The sequence below is a fragment of the Talpa occidentalis genome, unplaced genomic scaffold (genome assembly GCF_014898055.3).
Source record: "Talpa occidentalis isolate TD23 unplaced genomic scaffold, MPIMG_talOcc4v2.1 talOcc4.6, whole genome shotgun sequence".
Classification (NCBI taxonomy): Eukaryota; Metazoa; Chordata; class Mammalia; order Eulipotyphla; family Talpidae; genus Talpa; species Talpa occidentalis.
The window spans coordinates 120,779,119-120,805,766 of NW_023604972.1; the positions used below are offsets into that span (position 1 = coordinate 120,779,119).

Here is a 26,648-nt window from a genome sequence, read left to right on the forward strand (position 1 = left end):
CGCCGGGAGTGACCCCGGGATTTCGAACTCCTGCCCCTGACCTGCTGGGCGGGGCTCCGCGCTCCTGCCCCCGGCCCGGATGGGTCTCCTGGCTGGGACTAGAGGCTCCTGGAGTTAATGTCCAGCTGGGGGTCTGCGGAGACCGGATCCGAGGTAAGAGGGGGACGCACGGGGGTGGCCAGGAGGTGGACGCGGGGGGCTGCGGGACGCGGGAGCTGGGGGCGGGCCTGGACCCTATCGCTGGCGGTGAGGTGGGGCAGAGGAAAGACGAGATCGAGGGAAACCAAGGCGCCGGATGCCAGAGGAGAAAGAGAAGTTGAGCACTGGAGAGGCCGGTGTTCTTGCGGAGGGGCAAAGATCTCCAGCGCCCTCGTGGGCAAAGCTCTCTCGAGCTGCTGATACCTGGGGACCCCGAATTATCGGAAGGGCAGTTTCCCTCCCCGACTCTGCGGGGCGCTCTTCTGTCAAGTCCCGGGACCGTCTGGGGTCTTCCGTGAACCCTTTGCGAGCAGGAAAGCTCCCTCCGAACTTGCAGCTGCGGAGACCTCGTTGCCGGGGTGTAACTTACTTGGGGCTTGGCTGGGTTTGTGCAGAGGCAGAGCCGGGCCCAGGGAGGGGCTGCTGCAAAGGCGGCGCGACCTGACCCGGAGGCTGCTCTCCTTCGGGCGCAGTCTCGACAGCTGCATCCGTCGCCCTTTTCGGGACCCGGTTGCATGCACTTTCCACATGTCCGACACCCCGACTGAGCCTTCTGGTCGCGGTTAGGAGAGGGGCTCCCTGCACTGTCTGGGACTCGGCTCTCCGCCTCCGACAGGCTCTTGAGACTCCTGAAGGTCTCCGCTCCTGTTGTCTGTGCCAGTAGCTCCCCCACCACTGCCTTGCACCACCTCGGGGCTGATTTTGCCGCGGTTTGGTTTCCAACCCCACCCGGCGAGAACTAACCCACGAGGGGCAGAAAAAGTGGGGACTTTCGCGGGATTCCCCAGCCCCCAGGCGCCTCCCTACTTTCGGATGTGGCGGGACGTTCCTGCAGAGCCGATTCGCGCGTCCCCGGGGCTACCCAACTCCATGCTCCCCACATTTTTGCTCCCTGGCGGGGACGAACAATTCTTCCAGCCCCTGCCGCGGATGTTCGCGTGCACAGGACTCTTAAGTATTCCGAGGAAGAGATGCTGCTTCCAAAGTCACGCACGCACCGCTCCCCAAAAGCCCTCAGAGTGGTAGCGGCTGAGCTGCCGCCCCGCCTGTGCCAGCTCGCACCCTCCCTGCTTCGCCACACCTTCGCCTCGCGGAGTAGGGGGATAGCGTCGCCTTTTCAACAAGTGGCAGGTGTCCGGGGAGCCCGCAGAATCCTCAGGCCATTCCCGAAAAGGCTTCGGGTGCCCCGGATCTGGAACTCAACCCCGGGCCCCTTACTACACGGAACCCTTCCCCAGACTGTCTGCAGAAAGCGCCTCATTTTCTTTTTCCTTCCCCAAATCCAAGGCCCAACAGCTACGGGAGAGTAAGTCCTCTGCCGGGCTAAGAAACGAGGCGCGGTTAAGAGAAGCAAAGCATCTTTCCTCAACTTCTGTCCCTACCCTACAAGAATCCCGGGGGGTTATAACACACCCCACGGCCATTCTTTGCGCTCCCCGAAATCTGCGTTTGAAGGCAAAGCCCAAACAAATCTCCCAGCCTGCCTGTCACCAGAGGCGCGGGGGCGCCCGGCGGGAGCGCTCACGGCGGGGAAGCTGCGGCTGGAAGGTGGGGAGCGGGGGAGAGGTTTCTAAAAGCAGGTTGCTGAGAAACCAGCGCAGGTGAGAAGGGAAGAGAAAAACTGAGAAAGGATGGGGAGGTAGGAACCTGAGAAGCCGAGCTGCTGGTGAGGCTCTCCAGAAGTTTTGGGGCTAACTTGGAGAGGCGGGGGCGGGGAGGGGGAATTGTAGGGAGAGTGCTTGCTCCCCGGTTTTTGTTTTTATTCCAAGACTACTAAGCCTCCCCGCCGCGTGGGCGCTACCAGAACTCGGGCGGTTTCTGGTGCCCCCTGGTGCCGGGAACCCAAAATCGCCGGGTGCTTTGCGGATCCCTTCCCGTGCCGCTTCCCTCCCCCGGGCGCCCTTGCTGCTCCCTGGCCTGGGGGGCCACCAGGTGCCCGCGCCCGGGACGTGTCCCTTTCGCCCCGCGGGGCGCATGGCTCCCGGGCTCAGGGGAGGGGGCGGGGCCACCCTGCAGGTACCGGAGCGGGTGCGGGGACACCTGGTGGAGCCGACTTTGGGGCGATTGCTTCCCGCACGTGGCAGTGCGTTTAGCAGTTTGCACGTGTAGCTCCGGGGCAGAGGGTGACAGCAGCGGCGCCTCGCCAAAGTGCTTGCAGAAAGCGGTTTGGAGACTAGCGGGAAAGCCGCGCGGCGCGTTGGGAGGCAGGACGCTGCACAGGCCCTAAGAAAAATGTCCTAGTAAACCGCTGTGTGTGCGGGATCTCAGGCGCCCTCCTAGTCCTCGGATCAGCAGACACCGGGCATTTAACCGCGGCTGGGACTGGGGCGCGGGTGGGGCGCTTGGAGGGGCGAATGCGCCCTTCGCGTGCCCCGGGGCCGGGAGAGCGCTCGAGAGGCCTGTGCGCCCGCACCCAGCCGAGGGCGGGAACGGGAGCCTGGAGCTTCCTCTGGCGAGACAGGGAGTTTTCCACTGTGTCCTTTTCTGCCAGCCTCGCCACACTTGTAATTGAGGATCTCCACGTCCAATTTAAAAAGCCCTCCGTCGGCCAAGCAGGAAAAAAAGGAAAAACCCTCTTAATGCTGAAGGGAAATCTGGTGCCTCTGTCGCTTCCTGCCGGCGGACACCGCGATTTGGAAAGGCGCTTGAACCCGCGCCTCCCTGCTCCGGGGGCTGCCAGCCATTTCGCACGCACCCGGGAGCTGCCTCCCAGGCGAGGGGGTGGGAGGGCTCGCCGCGCCCCGGTCCTCTCGGCGAAGGCACCTCGTTGCGTTCATTTTGCTTGATCTGAGTGCAGCACCGCTCGGGCCGGTGCGCCCGAACCCAGAGCCTTTGCTTTTCTCGGGGTTTGTAAACCAGCCAGGAGGCGCGAGGGGTCTGGAGTCTCTGGTCGCGAGGAGTTCCTAGTCCCTGCAAACTCCCTGAGCCCAGGCGCTGCAGTTTGTAGTGTGTCGAGCCAACTCAACGCCTAAGGGATGGAAAATGCATCCGTCTCCGCTGCGGTGGGAGGTGGTTCCCCGGGGTAACGAGCAAGGGAACCCCGGCCTGAGATCTGAATGGCGACCGGGCGCGGAAAGGGGCTGCTGGATGCAGGCAAGCTGGTACCTGGAAACTCCCTTAATTAAGCTCGCCCTTGGAAAAAGTTTAGCTTTACCTAAGAATCCGTTTTATTTGGACGAGAAGGGAAAATCAGCTGCACAAATCTCCTAGTTCCCTTGAGAATGCGCTTGGAAGGCGGATCACTGACTTGGGGAAGGGACTAAGAAGCACCACGCCCGGACCTTCACCCACATACCCGCGTCTTCTGCTCCACCTACACCCTGGGTGCGCTAGTCGCCTTTCCCTAGCCCGCCCTGGGCTGCGTGATCCCCTTTTCTAAGGTGATTGAGAAGCCCGATGGAGCCCCCTGGCAGAGGTGCTGGGCCCCCACCCCGCGCCCTCTTGCGGCCCAGGCCCTCCAGCTCCCTCGCCTCCCCAGCGCCGGCTGGAAACGTGCAGCCACGTCTGTGACGGTGGCGCAGGGAACTCGAGACTCCTCTGGAGGGGGGGTATTTAGGGACAGAACCCTCAGAGTTGCGAAAATAAAATCCAGGGAGGGCTCGGTTATACCACGAAGGATTAAAATTTTCAAAGACTCATGTAATCCTTACCTAACAGCAGTGGTAAAGCATCTGTTGGGCACTTGATGCCTTCTAGGCCTTTCCCTGCGTTATTTAATGTTCGTGACCTTAAGAGCTGGAACTGTTATTTTAAACGAGTTGGTGCTTCGAGAAGTTAAATGACTTAATGCAGTATTCCCATCCAGGCCAAAAGTCTCCAAGTCCTTACTTCTTGTTCGGGCGACAAAATAACTTATTAGGTAGGAATAATAAAGCGCGGGCCGGGAGGGGGGACCGGGAGGGGGGTGGGGGGCGGGATGGGGAGTGGTGGCTGGGAGCGCGCCTGGATCTAGCTGGGAATGGAGCGGGACCTCTGGCAGAGAGGATGCACTTGATTTTATTCCTGAAATGACTGGCCAGTTGTGCCTCCTTAGGTCGAGGGTGGTTCCCGCCGCCTGGGCGAGCTTCGGGGCGGGGGAGGGCTAGGTGTCTGGCTAGGGTGGAGGATGCAGGGTGGGGGCAGATCGATCACCCCTCATCCCAAGAAAAGGGGGTGGAAGGGTGGAGGGCGGGGAAAGGAGGTTGCGCATCTGTGGACCGGCTGGCCTGGAAACCTGGTGTCGCTCGTTGGGATCGGTTGGGGCAGCAGCCCTGCTTGAAAATGTTCGGGTGATGGCAGAGGGCAGTTGCGCACACACTTGTGGCGCACCGGGGATGGAGATCGAGCGGAAGACTTTGGGAGAAGGGCGGGTGATGCCCGGGAAACCATCGCCGCGAGGCCCGGGAGGAGAGCGCTGGCGAGTTTGGAGAGGGACTTGGGACCCCAAGTGGGCGCCGCGCCAGCCGCGGTCCTAGGTGTCCAGGCTTAACGCGCACCCTGCGCTTCTCTCCCCGCGGGTCTGCTCAGGTGCCGCCGCCGGACGGGACTCTAAGATGAAGTTATGGGATGTCGTGGCTGTCTGCCTGGTGCTGCTCCACACCGCGTCCGCCTTCCCGCTGCCCGCCGGTAAGAAGCCTCCCGAGGCGCCCGCCGAAGACCGCTCCCTCGGCCGCCGCCGCGCGCCCTTCGCGCCGAGCAGTGACTGTAAGAACCGTTCCCTCCCTGCTGGGGGGTCGCCGGCGGACCCCCACGCGCGCCCGCCCGCCGCCCGCACGCACCCAGGCCAGCCCCCTCGGCTGGGAGGCCTCCCGCACCCACTGGCAGGGTCCCGAGGCGCGCAAGTCCCCTCTCTGCGCGGGCTGCCGCCCCAGGCCCCGCACGCCTTGTCTGTAAATAACACGTACTGGTTTGCCCGAGGGTATCAGATTTTTATGTTGTCGGTTTAGCATTGCCATGAAGAGATATTCTTCCCACCACCTTAGGAAAACACACAGTTGTCCCCTTCTGTGCACTTATTCACTGTCTATGCACATGCACACCCGGGTTTGTTTGTTTGGTTGTTGTTTTTTTTTGGGGGGGGGGTTGTTTGTTTTCCTTTTTCCCAGTGGCTGTGTGGGTGTGCTCTGCTGTGCTGAATTCTGGAATCTGTTATATTTCCATCCTTAACTACCTGTGCAAAGGGAGAGGCCTAGTTTTCAACCAGCCAAAGTCAGGAAATACTAGGGCCTTGAATTCCAGAACTAGCATCTAGGCAGGGTCCAAAAAAGTATTCAGAAAAGTTCTGGTTGTAGACAGACTTAAAGGTAGTGTTAGGTGGATTGGGGGGTGCGGGGGAGGCAGTCATGGGGGGATGAGGAAGCTGTCACCCTTCACATGACAATGCTAATTCTTCAGAGAAGTATGTGTTGGTCATATTATAAAACAAATCTGTGATTTCACTCTCAAAAACTAACATGTTAGATAGCAAGTATGTTAGAGCATGCTTATGGTGATACAGTTTACCTGACACTCTTGAGAAGTTTCTATGTTTCATAAAATGAGGTCTGCTGCATTACAAGTTAGAGGTTATCAGGAAGGTATGTAGGTAGTGAAAACAGCAGTAGAAAATTTGACCCAATCCCAAAATTAAGCCACAGTGAGCTACAACTAGGAGGTCTTCCAGGCTGCCCCCTACTCCCACTTCTTACTCTCTGGATACTTTGCACTGGAAACATACTGGGGGTGGGGGGTACCACCCCTTAGCTGGTGTTTACCTATGGCCTTGGGCACTGTGATGTGCTTACTTTATGCTTTATGCTTAATTGCAACACCTCTTCCTGAAGTCCCAAGACAGAGGAAAAGTGCATCTTTATGAGGCAAATTAAAACTTAAAAGTGACTTAGGCTTAGAAAGAGAACATGGTTGATCCCTTGAAATTGTGGTAACTGTTTCCAGAGTTTCTGTCAATTGTATAAACCTATTTTTAAAGGCTTTGATTTTAACTATGAATTTCCATCGTCGTGTATGTAAATGTTTCTCTAATAGAAACTTAAATTTAAAATTTTAACATAGTGCCATTGTCTTCATCATAATATTCATGAAAACGAAGTCGTTTTTCATTCGTTTCAACAGCCTAGGCCAGAGGGACAGAAATACAGTGGTGATAATAGTTCTCTGGCCAAGACTTTCAGGAGAGAAAAATGACTGTGCCTGGCTACAACAGAGCTGATTTGATTAATTCATGAAGACTTAATTGGCCTCTGAGTGTGCTGTCTACCCCGGCTTATTTAATCTGGTTCTGGCCCTGCTTTCAACTCGCTCTGTGATTTTGGACAAATTACTTTATAACTCAATGAACAGTTTGCCACTATACATTAAAGAAAGGTTTTTCTGGCCCAAATGTCAGTCGCTGTCCTCTGGGTAGAGACTTATAAGGAGATATCCCTATTCGCTGGAATCACTGGGGAACTTTAAAGAATACTAATGCTGGGCCTCACCCAAGAGATTCTGATTTAATTGATTCAGATATGGCCTGAGCATCTGGGTTTTTCGATATTCCCCCACAGGAATCTAATGTCCAGTGAGGGTTGAATCACTATGACTCAGTAATACCCTAAGAAAAGATGTGCCTCAAAAAGCTACAACCAGTCACCAAGCAGCAAGGTTACAATAGTCCTTCTGATTGTGAGGGGAAAGCATGCTGAGGGATTACTTTTTTATTTCTAGAACTGATACTGCATCATCAGTGGGCAAGATTCTGACTACTGTATTCATATTCAAACCAGCAGAACACAGTCAAATCTGTTCTATCTATGGGAAGATACAATAGACCCTAGAGTAAACTTGTGAGAAGTGTTCTCACAGAGAAACTGAACTGCATTCCAAGCCAGATTGACTTCTTTCCAGGTATGTTCAATTCAGTAGCAAGCTGTCAGTGCAGGGAAAGCAAAAGAATGACAGTGTGCAGACTTTGAACACTCAACCAGTGTCAACATGCCCCTGTCACAGCCTGACATTTATATCCTGCTCTGTACACCTTGCAACTGGTTAAAGCTTATGTAGAAAAACATTAAGTCACTCATTTCATCTGAAAATAGAAGGTACCATAAATTCTGGTCCTGCTTCCCTTTGAATGCTTCTAACATAGTGAGGGAGCAAAACCTCTTTCGTGTCACCTTAACAGCCATTCTGCGCTGTTCCATATCCTCATACTCACCTTTAAGGGTATGTGTGTTCTGCTGGCTTTAATGTAAACGAAACTGTCAGAATTGAATTCCTTATATTATCACAAGGTGAACTGCCCACAGAGAACTCATAACTGGCTTGCTTGCCTAGCGGGAGTCTATAAGTAAGTTGTGCCACCTGCTGCAACTTCAAACTTGTCTAAACTCAAGGCCTTGTGATTTGGGGGAGTCTTCCTGACTTTTCCCTTGAGCTATCTTTGTTCTTTGATTTTGTTTTTTGCCAGTATTTTCTCCAAAGTGTGATAAGCAGGTATGAAGAACCTAGAAGATAAACTAGCAGATGTCATAACATTTTAGAGCTGAAAGGATACCCCACATGATTTGGTTTGGAAAGCAACTGTCCAAAATGCCAGAGTTCCATGAAAGCAGGAGGCAGGGCCACAGAAGCCTGGACCAGAGTTTCCCCAAACCACTGTGAATTAGAGCAGTCCACTTTGCTCCTTAAGGGAAAAGAGGAAGATCTTCAACTAATGACTAAAACCATGTTGTACAAGATTATCTGAATTAATTAATGGTTAATCATATTCATACCTGTGTGAACATTCTAAATGTATTTTGCAAGTAAAAGCATAAAGTTTACAGGGTTTTTCAAATTTACATCAAAAAACACATACTCAGTGAGATATTTGCTGTGTGCCTGTATGTGCTAGACACTGTCCGGGGAGCTATAGTCCAGGGTACATGTGATAGACAGAAGCCCTAGGAACATACTATGCAGTAAGTGTACTGTGTGATGCAACTCAGTAACATTACAAGCTAAAAGTAAACATGAAGAAACCTGGGAAGGTGGCATTTTGTGTGACCAGAAGTCAATCACAAGAGTCTTTGAGCATGTTAAATTGTGATAACAAATAGTCCACATTGTCTTATAAGGATATGATAATCCTCCAGTTTGGTAGCATGTCACAAATTTTCCTGTAGAAACAAACTTATCAGTCTAGCTGTTAAGTTCCCAAACTAGTCCACCAAAAGCTATGTAAACCATGATATCACAGGACTATAATTCGCAACACTATTAAGCTAGAGTCTTTCCCGCCCAGGGTGCCAAGTCCCATAATCTGGGGGAATGTTGGGGGGAGGGGTGTGTCACAGAGCACGAAATAAAGAGTTTTCAACAAGCAAGAGTTTGAGTTCACACATTCAGATCAAAACAAAGTGTGGTTTGGATCTCAGCCTTAGTGCTTGACCATCTATTTACTTATCTCTTAAACCTCAGTTTCCTCACCTGTGAAATAGAAATACTAGACCTGCCTCTTGGGGCTTCTGTGAGGGTTAAATGAGATGATTTGTAAAACCAGTGACCCACTTACTTCTGTTATTCCCCACTCTCCTCTTCCAAAGGCCCTTCGCCACGAACCCAGTCACCATCTTCTCTCTCACCACAGCCTTTCACTTTGGCCTCTGCCAAGATACTGCTTTAAATGGTGGGATTTCAAACAGCACAGTGTAGTACAGAGAGCGAAATGAATGCCTTGCGGGGAGGCTATTTTGGGCCCTATAGTTGGTCAGCTGGTCAGCACATAGGCAGGCCTGCCTTGCCTGGGATCATTACCCGCTGGGTCTTCCCAGGTTTCAAGACTCCTTTTACCCATTCTTTGAACCCATATAGGTCCTGTGCAATTTTTCCACCAGGTCCCCATGGTCATGTTAGGGACAGCCTTTTTCCCCCAGAGGGAGAAAGGAGTCAGGGCAGGCTAAACTCTTTATTAAGTCGTGAGGGGGTAGAGTCTACCTGTATGGATACAGTGTTTCTGTTTTAAATAATCCCAGCTGGATATTTAATTTTAAATGTTTCATAAGCCCAGCAAACATCTTTAGGGAACTTTAAATTTAAGAGATGTTCAGCCCATTGTTATACTGCTAAGCTGCTAAGGAAGCTTCTCGTGCTACAAGCTAGTGAAATATTAAGCTTTCAGATTTAATGTTATGGAACATAAAATTCAGAATAAATAAGAACCTTCCATCTGTTGTTTTTTATTGCTTTCAGGGACCGTATGAAGGAGGAATACTATAATAAAGTAACTACCTAAACTGTCAAGGAGTACTACCACCTGGGACTGGGATTTTGGAATAAAGAAATTCCATATCGGACTCTTTTAGGAGGCATTGATTCCTCACTTGAGATCTGAGACCAACATCTTAGTCAGATCTCAGTCTGGAGACCTATTTCAAACTGCTGCTATTTAGATAAATCTATTTCAGGCCTAATTTGAATTAGCCATTCTTAGGATCTTAGACTGATCCAACAGCCCAAGAATTATGCTCAAAATATTCTACTTTTACTGCTATAAAAACAAAGATGGTCTGGTATTTCCTCTTCCTAATGTCCTTTTGTTTATTTAGCACTTAATGGTCCATAGCACCTTCATTCAGTTAAAACACTTATTCCTTAATTAATCACTTGAGCTCAATCAAGAAGTGAATATTAAGTATCTTTCATATGGTAGGTGCTGTGTGGCATCAAAAAGGCAAAATTGTGAACTTAAATAACTTATGATCTAGTTGTAAACTGTAGATAGGCAGAGGGGCGATTGGGTGGGTGGCCTGTCAGAGAGCTATTGCCTATGAAGCATTTTCATTAACTGTGGTCATGGTAAGAATTCCTAGCAATCAGGTCACTGGGATTTGGAGGTGGTGGCAGGAAAGGATTCAGGGAAGAAAGAAGATTTGAGTTGGTACTTGAAAGATGGAAATTATGTAGGAAAGGGTAAAGAGGACAGGGGCACATTCCCTTCTAGGGAGAAGCTTGGGCAAATTTGTGACCACAGTGTGGGGGAGGGGCAGATGGAGGTACAAAGAGGAGCCTAGCATTGGGAACAGGTGGCAGGAAATGGTATGAAATTTAGGATATCTCTGTAGGTGATACCCAGATTATGAGATACTGTAAAGTCCAAGAAAAGAAGGTGTTTGCTGTCTTGGGGAGACAGTAGGGCACCAGTGGGACATCTAAAGCAGGGGGGTGGCAGCAAGCAGGACTGTAGTGCAGAACTGTCTTGCTGCAAAAGTTACTCATGTGGCCAGGCTGCTCATAAATGAGGTCTATAGCATTGGTGTACTTTTCATTTCGAAGTATGGTGCTCTTCTTTTTAAAAAGCTTCTAGGAATAAACATAATTGAATCAATATATTAATCCCCAAGTAAGCGATAAATAAAAACTTAATATTAAAGTCAGTGTGAAAACAAAGGGTCAATCAAAACCAAACCAAATAATAAAGGTCAGGGGGGTGGGGTGGGGTGGGGGGAGTGTAGAGAGCAAGGGGTTTCCCCTTGAAAGGGGGGACCCAGTGGACTATGAGGAGGGGACACCTTGCCTGTGAGTATGGTGTAGAATATGTATCTGAAGAGATATAACCTATACCTCTGAATTATATACAGAGCTGTAAACCAGTGTTACCTCAATAAAAATTTTAAAAAATGTTAGTGTGATAGCACCTCTTAGTTGTGCATATAGTTAGACTCAGTTTTTAACAAATAGGTTTTATACCTTGTCCTAAAAATCAATGTTTGATCTTTACTAGACAAGAGGAGATACTACTACCCCCATTTCACAGGTAAAGAAATAAGAACTGTTCAAGATCACAAATCTAGTGAGTGATGGAGCCAGATTTCAAACCTCAAACTTCTAGTCCCAAAACTGATCTTTTTTTTTTTTTGGCCTTAACCAAGACTGCATTCCCATATTAGTAGATTAAGAAATGCAAACATTGGCTTGCTGAAAATACATTCATTAATCCTGAAACACAGATTTCCAGGAAAAGCAGAAGAATAAGCTCATAGAGAGAAACAGACAATATTAAATTCCTATAGGCCCTTGCTTTGATTTCTGCTTGGGCCACAGTGGACCTTGGGCTGTAGTATTAACAGCTACTTCAAATCAGATTTGAATTACTCCAGGACATTTTAAAGACAGAAACATGAATTTCTCTACATATTCCTATAATATTGATGCTTTTTTTTTTTTTTTTTTTTTTTGCCACGAGAGAAGGCCCCTTAACTCTTCGGGACCAAGTGAGGTCTTCTGGAATGCTTGATAAACTCACAGCATTTGAGAGACTTCTTGAAGGTGCTTGTTTTCATATTACTCCTGCTCTGCTCAGTCACCCAGGAAGACACAGTGACTGCCACAGTGCCCCAGCAATCTCCACAGGAGAAATAGAAAAGGGTTTGCCCAGGCAAGGTGTGAGTTGCCACTGGGAATCAAAGACATTATCCAATACAACCACAATTTCATTATCAGTCTCAGGAAGTTTAACATTGATACAATACTATCATCCAGTAGATAGTCCATATTCAAATTTCCCCAGTTGTGGCAATAATATCCTCTGTAGTATTTCTCCTTAATCCTTAATGTCTCCCTTTAGTCTAGAATAGCTCCCAAACCTTTTCTTCCCCATGGTATGGATGTTTTTGCAAAGTTCAGCCTCTCTTGCCTACTGTTCTGCAGACTACCCTTCAATTTACACTTATGTAATTATTTCCATGTGATTAGATTCAGGTAAACATCCTTGAAATGTGAAGTTCACAAGACTGTGTCATCAAATTAGGAGCCACCATATCGGTTTGTCTCAGGAAGCCTTGTGTGTCTGATTGTCCTGATATGGCACCTGAAGGTTATATCCCAGAGTGAGATGAATGAGAAGTCCAATTCTCTCCTAAGATAAAGGGGTGTCTGTGGAAGGGGGTGTGAAAGGAGAGCAGCAGCATGAGTGTTTCTAGACAGACCAGCACATGTAGAAGTGAAGATCTGGAAATTGATTCTTTGTCTTCTCATATTTATGAACCTGCTACCATTTGTTTTCCATCTAGTTTTTCATTTTTTGCTCGTATAATTAGTTGTCTTCATTTATTTAATTTTTAAAAATGTTTGACATAACATTGCAGTATACTGTTGTATAAGTTTCAGGTGTGCATCATTGAGTGCATTCATTCTCTTAACAGTACCTATTAGGCACTGTCAAAGTCTTCATGTGACCCCAGAGGACAATGTGGCCCACTTTAAAAACATATCTACGTCACAGTGGACACAGAAAATATCGCTCATGTGCTGTGCATTCAGTTGATATTTGTGTGGTTAATTTGAGACATTTATAGGAACCCAGAAAGGGCAGCACAAACTCCCAAAACAGGCCTGCTCTTTGTGCCCACAGATCACGAACCTCCATGCCAGGGGCTGCATCTCTCCCCTGTGGAACATGCTAGACTAACAAGGGGCCATGTCTACACTCCCTTTGGGGTACTCTTACCTTGGCTAGAGCTGTTGATTGCAGGCCACTGACTCCTCATCACTGAAGAGTTAGTTCAGCCGTGACGACCATTCAGACTTTAGGCACAGTGCTAAAACCTTTTCCTTCATGATTGTAAAGGTAGGGCTAGCCCCAGTTCAAGGGAAACTGGTATTCCAAAGGGTTCCGCCACTTAGCCAGAGCCTGGGCTGAGGCAAACCAGAGCCAAATGCTCATTCTTGTGACCAGGCCACAAAATCACTTCCTGGGGCCCAGGATGCTTCTCCCCAAGGCCCTGAATAGTTCAGAGCATCCGTGAGAAGAGGCAGGTGTTAGGGGTTTTTAAGTGCTTTCATTGTTAAATGGTACATCTGATTACTGAAGAGTCAGAGGTTTCAGTATAGTCATTCCCTGGGGGTTTGGGGGGGGTTGGGCAAGAATACCCCCTCACATCTGATCCCAGGAATCTATTAAATAGGCTCAAACGATAGAGACCACTTTTCGTTCACCCCCTATTTTAGTTAGTCCCTCCTCTTTTTCCTGAGCCCTTCAACCCCCCACTCAGCTGGCCACTGGGAAGGGCTGAGGGAAGGCTATGCAGAAGCCCTGAGAGAATTCTGGGCCCTCTCCCCACTACAGGCAGGGCTTTTTGAAAAGAAAGAAGCAATGGTTCCTTTGCTTCCAAGTCCCGTTGGGGTTTCCCCTTGGAAATCCACCCGCCTATGATAATACCACAAGGGATTATTTCTCCAAGTGGCTTTTTGTGCACTTAATTTTATTGGGTAACTTTCTCACCCTTCCCTGTTAAGTTATTTATAAGGGCAGCAGTGGAGCTCATGGTGTGAGCTCCTTAGCAAGTCATGTTTACTGCTGACTGGGAGTGCTTTTAGCTCACACCAGGTGTGCATGGATTAGCTAACAAATGCACTCCCTGCTGGGTGTTTTCTTGACTTAAAAGCAAGAGAATGGATATTTCCCCTCAGGGAAGCCATACTTTATTACTGTAAAATTATTAACATAACTATAATAAAAGTATGGACCGCATAGGAGGGAATCAGAGTAGGGCAATCAGAAACTGAATAACAAAATGAATATACTGTCCTGTCTCCCCCTGAGTCAGGGGTTTTAGGTTTTTGTGAGTTTTGTTTTTTGGGGTGTTTTTTGTTTTTTTTTTTGGCTATTTGTGTTCATGAAATAATTTCCGTTACACTTAGGACAAGTTTTCATAGCTAAGCAGTAGGATAAAAATTCAAGATACAATATAATAAGTATGTGCAATGTTGGTCAAAGTAGTTAGAGATGGTAAATAAAGTGGCACTTTGGTGGGCAAAGTGACTTTAAAATGTAAACCTGGAGACTTCTTATTTCTGTATTCTGATTAAGTTTGCCATGGTTGGTCTTTTTCTCCTGCCGTGAGAGGATCCAGAAATGCTTCTTAAAAACAACAATACACTGATGTTTTTACAACTCAAATACTTTTCAAATAAACTTGTGTCATGCCTTACTGTTAACAAACCACTGGTCGTGGAGAGAATGTGCTGGTAGCTCTGGCAGTGGTCACCATGACTTAGTAAATTAACTCCGCGGGTGATTATTCTTAGGAAATGAGATGCTTTGGGCCCATCTTGATGTTTAACCCAGAAGTCGTCTGTGACCAGGATGGCCTGTCCAGCGCGAGGGGAATACTCTGTCCAAAATAGGAACGCAAGGACAGGCGTTATATGACATAGGATGCATCAGCATTCAGTGCTTAGTCACTATGGGCATTGTTTTTAATGAGTTCAAATAAAAGGGAGAAATAACACCTTTCCATAGTAGTCGATGGCAAAACCTTGAAGAATTTTTCAGAGAACTGGAACATTATCATGGACTGATACTGCATATTTCAGAGGTCACTGAAGGTCAAATAAGAACGTGGGTTGAAAGCCTCCAAGAGAAGCTGAGGGGCTCTCATGATCTGTTTGGCAGCCATAAGCCAGGATGACCATGCTTGAAGGAGCAAACACAGAAATGAGCACCACAGAGATTTTAAGAAAATGGCAAGTTGAGTGTTTGACTTTGGGTGATGAGGACTGAAGGACTTTAGCCTGTTGGCATATATGCTCACTCAAAAGTCTCTGGCTCCATCTCTACCTTTTCAGATAGAGACTGGGGCGTGATGATGCCACACTCAACCAGGTGTTTAGGGCCTCCCCTGGTGGCCCAGGCGGTTGAGCACAGTGCTGTGAAGCTGCCCGCAGCCTCTGCAGCACCGGTTCAATCCCAGCCAGCTGGTGAGGGTCCCACATGACGCGGCAGACGTCTCCTGTCTCGCCTGCTGCTCCCCTCAGCAGTGTATTTCGTCAGTCTGCCTGTTCTGTTTCCCGCTCTGTCTCTGGTGAATCCTCTCACCCTCCCGCACATCTGGCCTGTACCCCGGCTCTTGTGTAAATGAATAAATAATCTTAAAAAAAAAAAGGTATTCTCTTAAAAAAAAAAAAAAAAAAGAACCAGGTGTTTAGCAGCTCAGATCCAGGGCCCTGTCTACACATCTCTCACCAAGCCTGAAAAAGGGCACAAGAAAAGAACTTGATGGGTCTTGTTTGGTGGTGATTGTTTCAAATATACTTTGAGCCAAGAAGTAAACTGAAAAGATTGGGGACTACTGAACCTGAAATACCTTCTGCAGGGTTTCGGGGGTGGCTGAGCAGATGTTGCTGAGGCATCAGCAGGAGGTGGTCTTCCCCATGACAGGTGACAGAAAGAGAATGTCAAGCAACCTCATCCCACCAAGACTTAGACTACCCAGCTTTAGCACTAGGGAGGGCACCAGGGAGAATCTACTTGACCTCAGAAAGATTAAATGACTAGTTCAAGGTCACCAGGCTGGTCAGGCACTGACCTGGACTGGAATCCCAGGCTGTGTCCTCTCCAGCTCTGCAGCAAGAGCCTGGTCATTTGGTGCCAGAGTGAGTTTGCGGAGCTTCCGGAGACGGGGCCTGTCTGTCTGAATCTGCTGCCGCCCTTGGCTGCCGCTTTTCCGGTTTTAACTGGGTGATCGCCAGCTGTACCTTAGAGTGAAATGCAGAACCAAAGCAAGGGAGAGCTGCCCCCGAAAGGCCTAGCTTTTCCCTTTTTGGAGACGGTTTACTGTATTCTGTGGCCTGTGGCCGCCTAATTTTAGAATTAACTTAATGTACTTCAGTTTAGAGGGACCTTCCTGACAGAAAGTCGATTTCTTCCTTCCTGTTCTGAATTTGGTAAATAAGTGCAGGTGAAACCAGAAGATAATGCACTTGTCCAGAGTCAACTACCTCATGCCTCAAGTCTTGAAAAGCTACGTGGCAGTAGGATTTTTACTTGGAAATAAATAGGCAGCATGGAGCATGAGAACAAGTTTGAGCTTTGACACTAGACCCGCCAAGTCCACATTTACTAACCACAAGGTCTTGAATAAGTATTTATCTTCTCTGAGTCTCAGTTTCCCCATTCATAAGGTTGAGAGAATATGTGGTCCCTACTTTAGCCTCACAGGGATTTTTCGGGTTGAGTTAAAGTGGTGTGAATGTAGGTATCATTCTTTTAACCTGGTAATATATTTAAGTCCTTCAAAGAAGCTTTTATTGAAAATACAGAATCATGAAATCCTGTAATTGATAATAGTAGCGACTCCACCATGGAGTTCTTATAATATTTTGATACTAGTAAAAGAAAAACATTTTTATACTATATTGAAAAGTAAAAGTAACCTGTTCTAAAGAATGACAAGTTAGGAATTCTCTTGAGAGTTTCTGTTGATCTTAGACTGATCTTTTCATACAAATACACGTGAGGTTATATAGGCATATCTACACTATGCATATACATATATATGCATACACACATGTTCGTTAAAGCGCAGAGAAAGAGAACTTCTATTTCTCATATGCTTGGTCTCCAGAGCAGCCTGTACTTTACCGGGAGCACAGGTATACAACGAACACCAAGTTAAATGTGTCCAACTCCAGGTTTCTCTTGCCTCCTGTCTACATACAGCCTTTTTGGGAAGGCTCACATGTGAGGGCCAGATGCCCAGCACCTGGCCAATCCCAGGTACAACATTCCTGGCCTCACACCCAGCATCTAGCCTCCCCTCTGCCCACTAGAATGGGGCACCACCTGGACTGAGGGTGCTAGTTCCCAAGCACCTCTCAGCTGTGTGGCCCTGACTTAGTAGTTCATTCCTATGGACCATTACATATTAACCCTTGCCCTTCCAGTACCCTGCCGCTGTGTGCTATGCAGTGAATTACAGAGAAGGGAGGAAGAAACACCTGAACTCTCCCTCCGGACCCCAACATCCTTGATGCTGGCCCTGGCCTGGAAGACACTCCTCTGAGTGGGCCTTTATGGGTGTTAGGATCCAACCTGTTTTTCCTGGTGCCTTCAGGAACTGGGGAACATTCCTTCCATCCCCAGAGTCCACACCCTCTCTAGGTAACAGGCTCTTTCCTCACAACTTTGTAGACAGCCTTGTGCTACCTCCCTCTTGGGTCCATATTCTGAACACAGGCAGAATGCCAGCTTCAACCCTCAGCCAGGCTGGAGTGAGAAGTGGGATTCCTTTGATTAAAAATCAGTTAACCTGTACTATTTCTATGAGAAAGCTGATGCTTAGGAAAATTCTTTGGCTAATGAAGACAGCTTAACCAAGATAATGTTTTGAATTAGGTGCTTTTGGGTTTGGCTATGACAGGGAGTACTCTGAGGCTTTACCGTTGTACCTGTAAAAACCTGATAAACTTTACAAAATAGCCAATATTGTTTTCCCCCATAAGCCAGGGAAGCAGTGTCTGCAGCGAACGGTTTGTTCCCAGGATCATGCCATGGTACATGGTTTCGTTTGTTTAAATAGCACTGTTTACACAAAGGACACATCAAAGTTAAAATATTTTAAATAGAATTATGCCAAAATATTTGGTTGCACACTGAAGGATGAACTTAAATGCATTTGAGCATTTTGATTTTTCACAGAGGTTACCTTTAGATACATGTGTTTTCCAAGCTAGAGCCTCCAAATGGGTCTGAGAAATGAGCACGTGTTTGACCTATTTTTTAAAAATGATGCTCCTCTTTTGTGGTTCGCAAGTATTCTACTATCAAAGTGTAGCTGACACTCTGCCAAGTCTTTTATAGGATGAAGAAGTGACATGTTATTAAGTCCTCATTTAGGGAACTAATCCAAACCCAAACCCCTCGCTTTCCCCCCAGCTGGGTGAATTCCTGGAAGATGGGGGCAGCTGTGGGCTTTTTGGTTCATTGCAGGGAGTTTATTTGCCTGGACTGGGTTTGAGGGCTCCTTAGAATTTTTAAGGATAAATTCAGTAACGTGGCTCCTGCTGCCCCCAAATGCCTAGTGTTGAGGAATCAGGGCCTCTATGAATGAACTCAGTCAGTATCAAAAGGCCTGGAATTCGGAATTTAGTTGGAAGAGACAGGCCTATTTGCTCTGTGGTTTGAAAAGATACTATTGCCTTTTTCTGGTCTCCAAAATTCATATCCTTGTAAAACTTTCCGCATAAATATTTATGATTTGCTCTATTTTTCAAGAATGAGAAGGGGGAAATCCTTCACCTCAATAAGAATCACATATGACCTGAACTTGGGGCTTAAATCAATGTGTGCACATTAAGAAGATATGAGGGAGATGTTCCCATCTGAAGTTCTCATTAGCCACACCAATCAGGTTAGCACATCGAGCCTTTATTGACTGCTTTCCAAGTGTCAGGAAGCCTTTTCACGGGAGGCTAGTGATCTCTTCTGTGTATCATCCAAAAGCAGGAATGCTGTACGCGCTCACACCACTCCACGCGTCACCCTGGGAAGGCCAAATGGAACTGAAAATAAGAAGGAGACTAAATGTTCTCATAACACAGCATAAGTATGTCCCAAACATTATTTAGGACTGCTTATACTAAAATTTTATCCACTATTTATCTGAAATTCAAATTTAACCAGGAGTTCTGTATTTTATCTGGCAGACAAAGCCATGCAGTCAAAATATCTTGAAAGGGCTGGGAAATGTTTTTTGGGAACTTTGAAAGCACCAGGCAATAAATAACATTGTAAGTGCTGACTCAAATTATTATTATAACTCTAGTAATAATATAAAATCATGTAATTTGTCATGTTATAAAAATTGAGTCTCTAAACCAGTGTAAGTTGAACTTTGTAATTGAATGCTCTCCCATTAGTTTATCTTCAGTTGATTCTTTTTTTCCCCTGATGTACATCACTTGTGTATTAGAGGCATAGGGTCTCCCCCTTCAGGTATTGTCACCACCAAAGCACCCACAGTCCATCCCCCAATGCTCCCTCCCTTTTTCTCACCCCTCCTCCTGCTTCTCTCCCTGTGGTAGCCTCAGTTATGTAGTCAGATTTCTGTGTTTGTTATTACTTTGGCTTTATCTGGCCCTTTGTTTGGTTTCTTTATATCCTATCTATAAGTACCTTCTATGCTGCAGGTTCTGAAGTTGACAATCTATTCAGGAATTCTTGAATAGAGCCCAGGATCTCATTGTGAGTCTTCTTTGTTAAAAAAAAAAAAAAAAAAAAAACAACCTTTCAATTTCAAAACTTTTTTATATTTTCATTAGTCATTCCTGTTATGTCAGTTTTAAGAGTTCACGTCTAAGCAAGCATAGTTTGTTGAAAATAGGCACACCTAATTTCCTCATTTATAGCTTATTATTAAAAAAATCATAAGACGCATAAGCAGCTAATTTTTTTATAAATAAACAGCTTGTTTCTTTAATCACACTGATTTAAACTTTTTCTCAAGAAAAAGAATCTTTCTAACAAAGTCCAGGTAGAAAGCAGCTGAGAGGAATTAAAAAATTCAGGATACTCTCACTCTTGAGGAGTTCCTTGAGCAAACATCATTCGTAGGGGGCCTGAGCCTCTGGGACGACTCAGAGGCTCTGAGCAGCGCTTGAAAGTTCTTGGAAATCAGTTTGGAGATGGCATCCAGGGCATTTCAGCTTCCCTGTGTGATATGGGCTGTTTATTCTGAAGCTTTTTATCTCATAATAGTGCAGGTCTTGTCCCCTTGAAACAATGAATCTTTTCCCCTCTTAAAGTGACCTAATTCATCCAAAAGTTATTGCAGGGGCCTCTCAGGACCAGATTCTTTAAGCACTGGGGATCTATTGACCCACAAGCCTCCTGGCACTAACATTCTATGGGAAAAGCTAGGCAATAAGTAACGCATGTGAGAAATCGTGTGTTAGAAAGTAGTGCTTATTATGGTGGGAAGGAAGAACAGGGCAGGGGGTTCTGGATTCCAGGTTGGAAAGGTAGCCTTTTTTTTTTTTTTTTTTTTTTCCTTTTTTTCTTTTGCAAGAGCCAATCTAATTAATGTACTTTATTTTTTACACATTTTCCTTCTTTTTTTGTTTTTGGTGTGAAGTTTATTTTAATTTTTTTCTTTGTTGTTTTCCCACCACTATCTCTTAGATCCTATTGTCCCATCCCCTCCCCCTCGCTATTAACCTAAGAGCCTCATTGTATTTATTAATATCTACTAGTTTTTGTAAGTATTTTACTTTATCAAATCATCTGCTACATAAATGTCCAGTGTTTGTTTCTATCGCTTGCTTGCTTAATTACACATAATTCTCTCAAACCCCCTCATGTTCTTGAAAATGACTTCACTTCGTCTTTCCTTGTAACTAAATAGTATTCCATAGTGAGGACATGTGGCTATAACCACATCCTCTTGATCCAGTCACCTACACCATTCCATCCTGAATGTGTTCTGTCTAGGAAGCTAAGCAGGCTCAGGACTGGTTAGTACTTGGATGGGACTGCATTTTAAACACTGAGGTCGTGGGACTTGTTGGAGGTGACATTTGAGCAAAGACTTAAGGGGACTTGGGAGTGAGCCCCAGGGGTGATTTGCAGGAATAGTGTTCCAGGAGAAGAGGAACAGCCAGCACAAAGGCCCTAAGTCCCTGAGCACTTCTGACCTGTGGCTCCATCATGACTGTTCCCAGGGAACATTCCACATTGTCTGCAGGACACTTACATTTATTTTTACTGGGATAGAGGGGATGCTACTGGCATTTCCTGGCTCAGGAAGCAGCTAAAAGACTGATCAAATATTGTCCAAATATTAACAACACTGTAAGGGGAAAAAGTACTTTTAAAAATTAAAATAAAAAATAAAAACAAATTTTTTTTTACTGAAATGACTTTATTATTTTTAAATAAATTTTATTTTTATATTCCCCATACAATTGCAACCCCCTTATTTTTGACCCCAATCCCTCCCTTCCCTGCCCCCACCCCACCGCCCATAGAGTGTCTCTGGTTCATAGTTAAAAACAAATTTTTATAAAGCACATGCCATGAGTGTTTTGGTGGCAGGTGCATGGACATGTGCACATGTGAAAGAACAGAAATTGAAGTAAAAAAAATTTAAAAAAAGAATGATTCAACCCCAAATGTCAGTGGTGCCAATGTCGAGAAGCCCTGTACTTGAGGAGCAATATGGAGGCCAGAGAGGCTGGAGGTGAGGTAGTGATAAGAGAGGTGGGAGATAAAGTCCAGGGTAACACAGCCTGGGGAGATGGGGTGGTCAGGTGAGGTGGCCTTAGACCAGTGTGAACTTTGGCTTTTACTCCAAGAGAAATGGGGAGCCTCTGTCAGTCTTAGAGCAGAGGAAGAACATGGGCTGCTTAATCATTTTAAGGGTGTGAGTCTGGTTACCAGGTGGAAATAGATGGAGAGAATGGCTACAACAAGGGCCCTCAGGGGTGGTGGCGGTTATCCAGGCAGGAGGTGATGGGGCTCAGACCAGGGGGGACGCAGCTTTGTGGTGTTGGTGCAGCAGAACCATCCAGTGCCAAATTAAGATACTGAGCAGCAGTATATGATATTACATATCATATACTTCACATATATTATACACATTATATAGATCTATAGATATGGCTAAGTGACTTGAGCTGGATTTTGTTTTACGCAATAGGGTTTCTGACACCTGTTTTAACAATCAGTTTGAGACAGAACAATTTGATGTGGGTTAAGCAGGATATAATCCTATCCTTTACCATGGTGTTGGCAAAAAGCATTCACTCTTGCCAAAAACTCTTTGGTATTATATTTTTCTATGCCACGTATAATTGCAGACATACTAAATTACCTGATAATGAGGTGAGGGGGGACATAAAAGGTTTAGCCCTGATAAATGAGTTTTAATCACTTTCCTGTCTTAGAAATCTATTAAATTATTTACATAGTTACTTTTCTCTTACTTGATCAGCCAAAGCAGATGCTGAGACACGACAGAAAACATCAAGCTCTTGCTAATTCATGCTTTTGCCCAAAAGTCTCAAACGTCTTAGGCGCATCACTTCGTCTTCCTGCTGGTGACCTCCCTAGAGTGCAGCAGGCTTGGGGTCAGGCTGCCTCTGTCCATATCTCGGCGTTGCATTTAGTGCTAGGATACATTCAAGCACCATCTTACAAAATGTTGGCAGCAATAGCGTATTATAACATTATGTAAGTTACAGGGATGCATTGTCACAAATCAATATCTGTTAAACTACATTAAGTTCACCACTTTTGAAGTTATACTGTTCCAAGGAAGTGGTAAATTAGTCTTTATGTGAAAAGTCAGCTGGTCTTCAATCTCACTGTTTTTTTTTTTTAAAGATTTATTTGTGCATAGAAGAACTGGGGTGTAAGCCAGAGATGGAGAGGGAGAGAGGATTCACCAGAGACAAAGTGGGGAGCAAAACATGCAGATCAACTGAAATACACTGCTGAGGGGAGCAGGGGCCAAGAAAGGAGAGGTCTGCTGTGCCATCTGGGTTAGCTCCCTGGCCGGGGATCAAACTCATGCTACAGTGGTTGGCGATAGCTTGAGAGTGCTGAGACTTTAACTTCTGCTCCACCAGGGAGGCTCTCAATATCACTGTTTTGTTTTTTTAAAGGAAGTTCTGAAAAACAGTGGTGCTCTTCATTTGTTTCATCAAAATTGTTCTTATCCCACTCAGCCATGCAGAGGGGTTGAGTAGGGATCCATTTTAGGGAAGACCACTTGATATTTCAGATCTAAGTAGTCATGTTGGAAGACTTCCCAGGCCAAGATCACACTCTAAGACAGAATTTCTTCTACCCTGGTCCAGGAATTCACCATGTCAGAGCTCCTCCAGAACCTGTTAGAAATGCAGATTCCTTGGCCACTCCCCAGAACAAATGCCCCAGACCCCTGCAGGTAGAACCAGGAATCTGCACGTCAGTGGCATCCCAGGATAGTCTCAGTCACACTCATGCTTAAGGACCAGGGCCGGAGATCATGTTACCAACCCTCAAGGACCAGCCTGCACACAGCAACCTCAGCACAGATTTGTTTAAAATGGCAGCTGTTACTCAAGTGAAAAATATGCTTCTAAGGATTTGTTTTCTCCAAGGAAGAATGTCACCCTCCTTGACAGTCTCTTCTTTCCAATGAATGATCTTCGTTCTGTCAGGAAAGGAGAGTATGTTTTAGCCTCTGTGCCGGGTGAACGACAGGGGTCACTTGACTTGAGTGGCTGACAGTTTGGCTGTGGGTCCGATCCTGGCTGCCTTTTGACTTTGGCTTGAAATGATCATTGTTGTTGTCTCAAGTGACCTTTTCTGTTTTCTCCTTGAACAGCAAATATGCCAGAGGATTATCCCGATCAGTTTGATGATGTCATGGATTTTATTCAAGCCACCATTAAAAGACTGAAAAGGTCACCAGATAAACAAATGGCAGTGCTTCCTAGAAGAGAGCGGAATCGGCAGGCTGCAGCTGCCAACCCGGAGAATTCCAGAGGGAAAGGTCGGCGAGGCCAGAGGGGCAGAAATCGGGGCTGTGTCTTAACTGCAATACATTTAAATGTCACTGACTTGGGTTTGGGCTACGAAACCAAGGAGGAACTGATTTTTAGATACTGCAGTGGCTCCTGTGATGCGGCCGAGACAATGTACGACAAAATACTAAAAAACTTATCTAGAAATAGAAGGCTGGCGAATGACAAAGTGGGGCAGGCGTGTTGCAGACCCATCGCCTTCGATGACGACCTGTCATTTTTAGATGATAGCCTGGTTTACCATATTCTAAGAAAGCATTCCGCTAAAAGGTGTGGATGTATCTGACCCCGGCTCCAGAGACCGCTGTGTATTGCATTCCTGCTACAGTGCAAAGAAAGGGACCAAGGTTCCCAGAAAATGTTTGCCCGGAATGGAAGATGAGGACCAAGGAGGCGGAGGGGCAGAAGGAGGAGCAGGAGGAACAGGAGGAGGAGGAGGAAGAAGGCAGCCATTGTGGGAGCCTGGTAGAGGGAGATCCAGCTACAGAAAACTGGACAGGAGAGAAAACCGCCGTCGGGATGGTCCAGGATGGCAGCTGGTGTCGGCAGAAGCTCAGGGCCAGTGTCCCAGGCTGGCGTTGCCATCTTTCATCTGATGCAGTCCCCCGGCCCCGGCCCCGGCGTGGTTGCGGATGCACTTGAAACCAAGCCAGTGTATCCCCTGTGGTTTGTTTTCACTTGTCTGGAGATGCCAGGGAATCGGTAATCCCGGTGTCATTCCTTGTCATTACATTTTACTGCTGAAAACAAGAAAGGTTTCTTTATCTGTCACTCAGTGGAGACATATCCCAAAAGGGAGAAGAAGAAAAACAACAACAACAAAAGACACAAGAGGTGTCCTGTGTCTTTGCATTTGAAAGTTGAGGCCTAGGTTTACTACAACCAGCATTTTGGTGAACGGTGGGTGATGGATTTTGAACTTGGTGTGTGGGGTGGGAAGAAGTTGGCTAGGAACCAAAAAGCCTGTCCTCATGACTAAAAACAAACCTGAAGGTATTTCCTTTATGTCCTTGGAAACAGGAAACCAGTTGCGGTTTTCGGCAGCATTCTTGCAGGAGAGCGAGTGGGGAGGCCCCAGCTGCACAGGGTGACCTGCCGGCCTGTCGGTTTACAGAAAGACAGATGTTACATACACCCCAGCTCCGTTTATGCATGGTCACCAGTGACCAGAGAAGCTACTCGATGCAATGCATCTGTTTCAGATACAGAAATATAGAGAAGATATTTATTGAGATTTAAGTTATTATTATTTATTACCGTTCACTCATGAGTTTCTCTTTTTTCCCTTATTTATTAAAGTTTCTTTTCAAAGGTGCCAAAGTATATGTGCTCACAAAATGCAAAGAAAGTGACAAAGGCAATTTTAATTGGAAACAAGGGTCCATGCTTTCAAAGTATTAAAAAGTTTTCACTAGGCAAAAATCACTTACTTTACCTTTTTAAGAAAAACTCTCATGTTTCCCGGATTTCAACATCATCCCTTTTTTTTTTTATCTTTTAACAAAGCAGTGGGTCAGAAGTGTTTCTGACAGGCCCCTTTTCAGGAACAGTGTGCAGAGACCACTGGCACTTGGCTTTATTTCTTCCTTGCTCCATCACTGAATGGATACACCATCCTCTCTGCTTCCTGTTGTATTTAACTCCGACTCCCCTCCACATATATCTATGATATGCATAACCATATATAGGAAAGGTTAAATTCCTTTTAGTAGTAGTCCTGGATTCAATGTTGACCTCAGAGTAAAAATCCTGTCAGGTGGCCAGGTTCTGCCCTGGCTTTCTCCAGTCCACTGAGAGCAGCACCCAGCCAGAAGCAGGGTCCTCCTGGTTGCTAGCAAAGCCCCTTAACTGTTGCCTCAGAGCAACAGTTTCCACCCCTGCCCATCCAGCCCCTTCCTTGGAGGAAGGTGGCCCAGGAGGGCGGACGAGGACAATGTGTCTGGAGACCCCGGCCACATACTGAGCCTCATGCTCCCTGCATGGGCTTCCTTGGGCCTGACAGGCTTCTCTGGGGAGGAAGCGTAGGGTGGAAACTGCCACCATCTCGAGCTCCAGATTATGAACTTGTCTGGCACTCGGCACACGTGCAATGCATTGGGCCCTTTATTAGAGCGTGTTGCACATTTCATCAAAGGAGATTTTTATCAAGGATATAATCTATCATGACCTTAGAGGAGCTTAGGCCAAAAGAGTGAGATTTACTAATTAAATTACCTAGTGGCCTCCCTCAAATAATCATGTTAATTTTACAAAGTAGACAAGAGGCAGCAGTTACCAGACGTCCCCTTCCCTCACCCCCAAAGCCCCTAGTTCTCCATCATTCTGCCCCTCTCTGTCCTCTCTGCTCCCATGGCGTGACTCGGAAGTAGAGGAAAAGGGCCTTCATCTCACCTTCTCCAGGGACCAGAGCAGCCGGCTCGAAATAGTGACAGACCCAGCCATCTGGTCATTCCTAAAGCACAGTTGGGACGTAGCCCCGGATCATCTGTGCGATTCAGAGAGTCCTGGCAGATTTGGTGGCTGGTGTCCCCAGGTGTCAACCCCGTTAGCTCCCAGCTCCCCACGGAGAGTCCTGCCCATTGGGGCTGTGGGATTCAGCGGGTGTTGACAACTTGTCGCCAGCACCCCCTACACACCATCAGCACGTTTTAACTGAAGCCGAATGCTCCACCAAATCCACAAAAGGGTAAAGTTTGTGATTTTTCTTTATCATTGTGATTGCCATCTGATTCAGTAAGGAGTACTCTTCTTTGGAAGTTCTGACTTCTCTGATCTGTCTTGGTCATTTGTGTTATACAACCAAAGTTCTCTACAGACTTTATTTTTGTACAATATCATTTTGTAACTTTTTACAAATAAAAACTCATTTCTATTGCTCTCTGCGCTTCTGTACTCGCTCACATACCTTTGCACCAAGGCCGGGTCAGGCAGCCATCCACAAGCTTTTTTACCACCAGATCACCCAGTCTTGCCCAGCCACTCTCTACAACCCACGCCATCTAAGCGGGAGAAAGCTTGCAAAGCTTCCCTTCATTCATTCAACAGATTTTTTTTTTTCAAATGGTTTCCGTTTTTTTAAGATTTATTTATTTATTTATACAAGCACTGGGCACAGGCAGAAGCACGGGAAGGTGAGAGAATTCACCAGAGCCAGAGCGGGGAGC

The 26,648-nt window shown here is 46.6% G+C and overlaps 1 protein-coding gene across 3 annotated transcripts; it reads left to right on the plus strand.

Moving 5' to 3' along the window:
- Positions 1-26,440, plus strand: GDNF (glial cell derived neurotrophic factor). 3 transcript variants are annotated; one of them, XM_037529527.2, is made up of 3 exons: positions 1-153; positions 4,705-4,881; positions 23,286-26,440. In XM_037529527.2, exons 2-3 carry the CDS (start codon positions 4,731-4,733, stop codon positions 23,768-23,770), a joined length of 636 nt encoding a protein of 211 aa, XP_037385424.1. In that variant the 5' UTR covers positions 1-153; positions 4,705-4,730; the 3' UTR covers positions 23,771-26,440. The 3 variants fall into 3 exon arrangements, with proteins under 3 accessions (XP_037385424.1, XP_037385422.1, XP_037385423.1); XM_037529525.2 differs by lacking the exon at positions 1-153 and adding an exon at positions 3,730-4,057; XM_037529526.2 differs by lacking the exon at positions 1-153 and adding an exon at positions 3,730-4,057 and having other exon boundaries at positions 4,705-4,803.
- The last annotated feature ends 208 nt before the right edge of the window (positions 26,441-26,648 follow it).

Excerpts from the sequence above, each read along its gene's own strand:
- GDNF (XM_037529525.2), top strand. The coding sequence starts at position 3,985 with ATGCAGTATTCCCATCCAGGCCAAAAGTCTCCAAGTCCTTACTTCTTG. Across the intron at positions 4,058-4,704 it reads GCGACAAAATAACTTATTAG|GTGCCGCCGCCGGACGGGAC; the intron begins GTAGGAATAATA and ends GGGTCTGCTCAG. Across the intron at positions 4,882-23,285 it reads CTTCGCGCCGAGCAGTGACT|CAAATATGCCAGAGGATTAT; the intron begins GTAAGAACCGTT and ends CTCCTTGAACAG.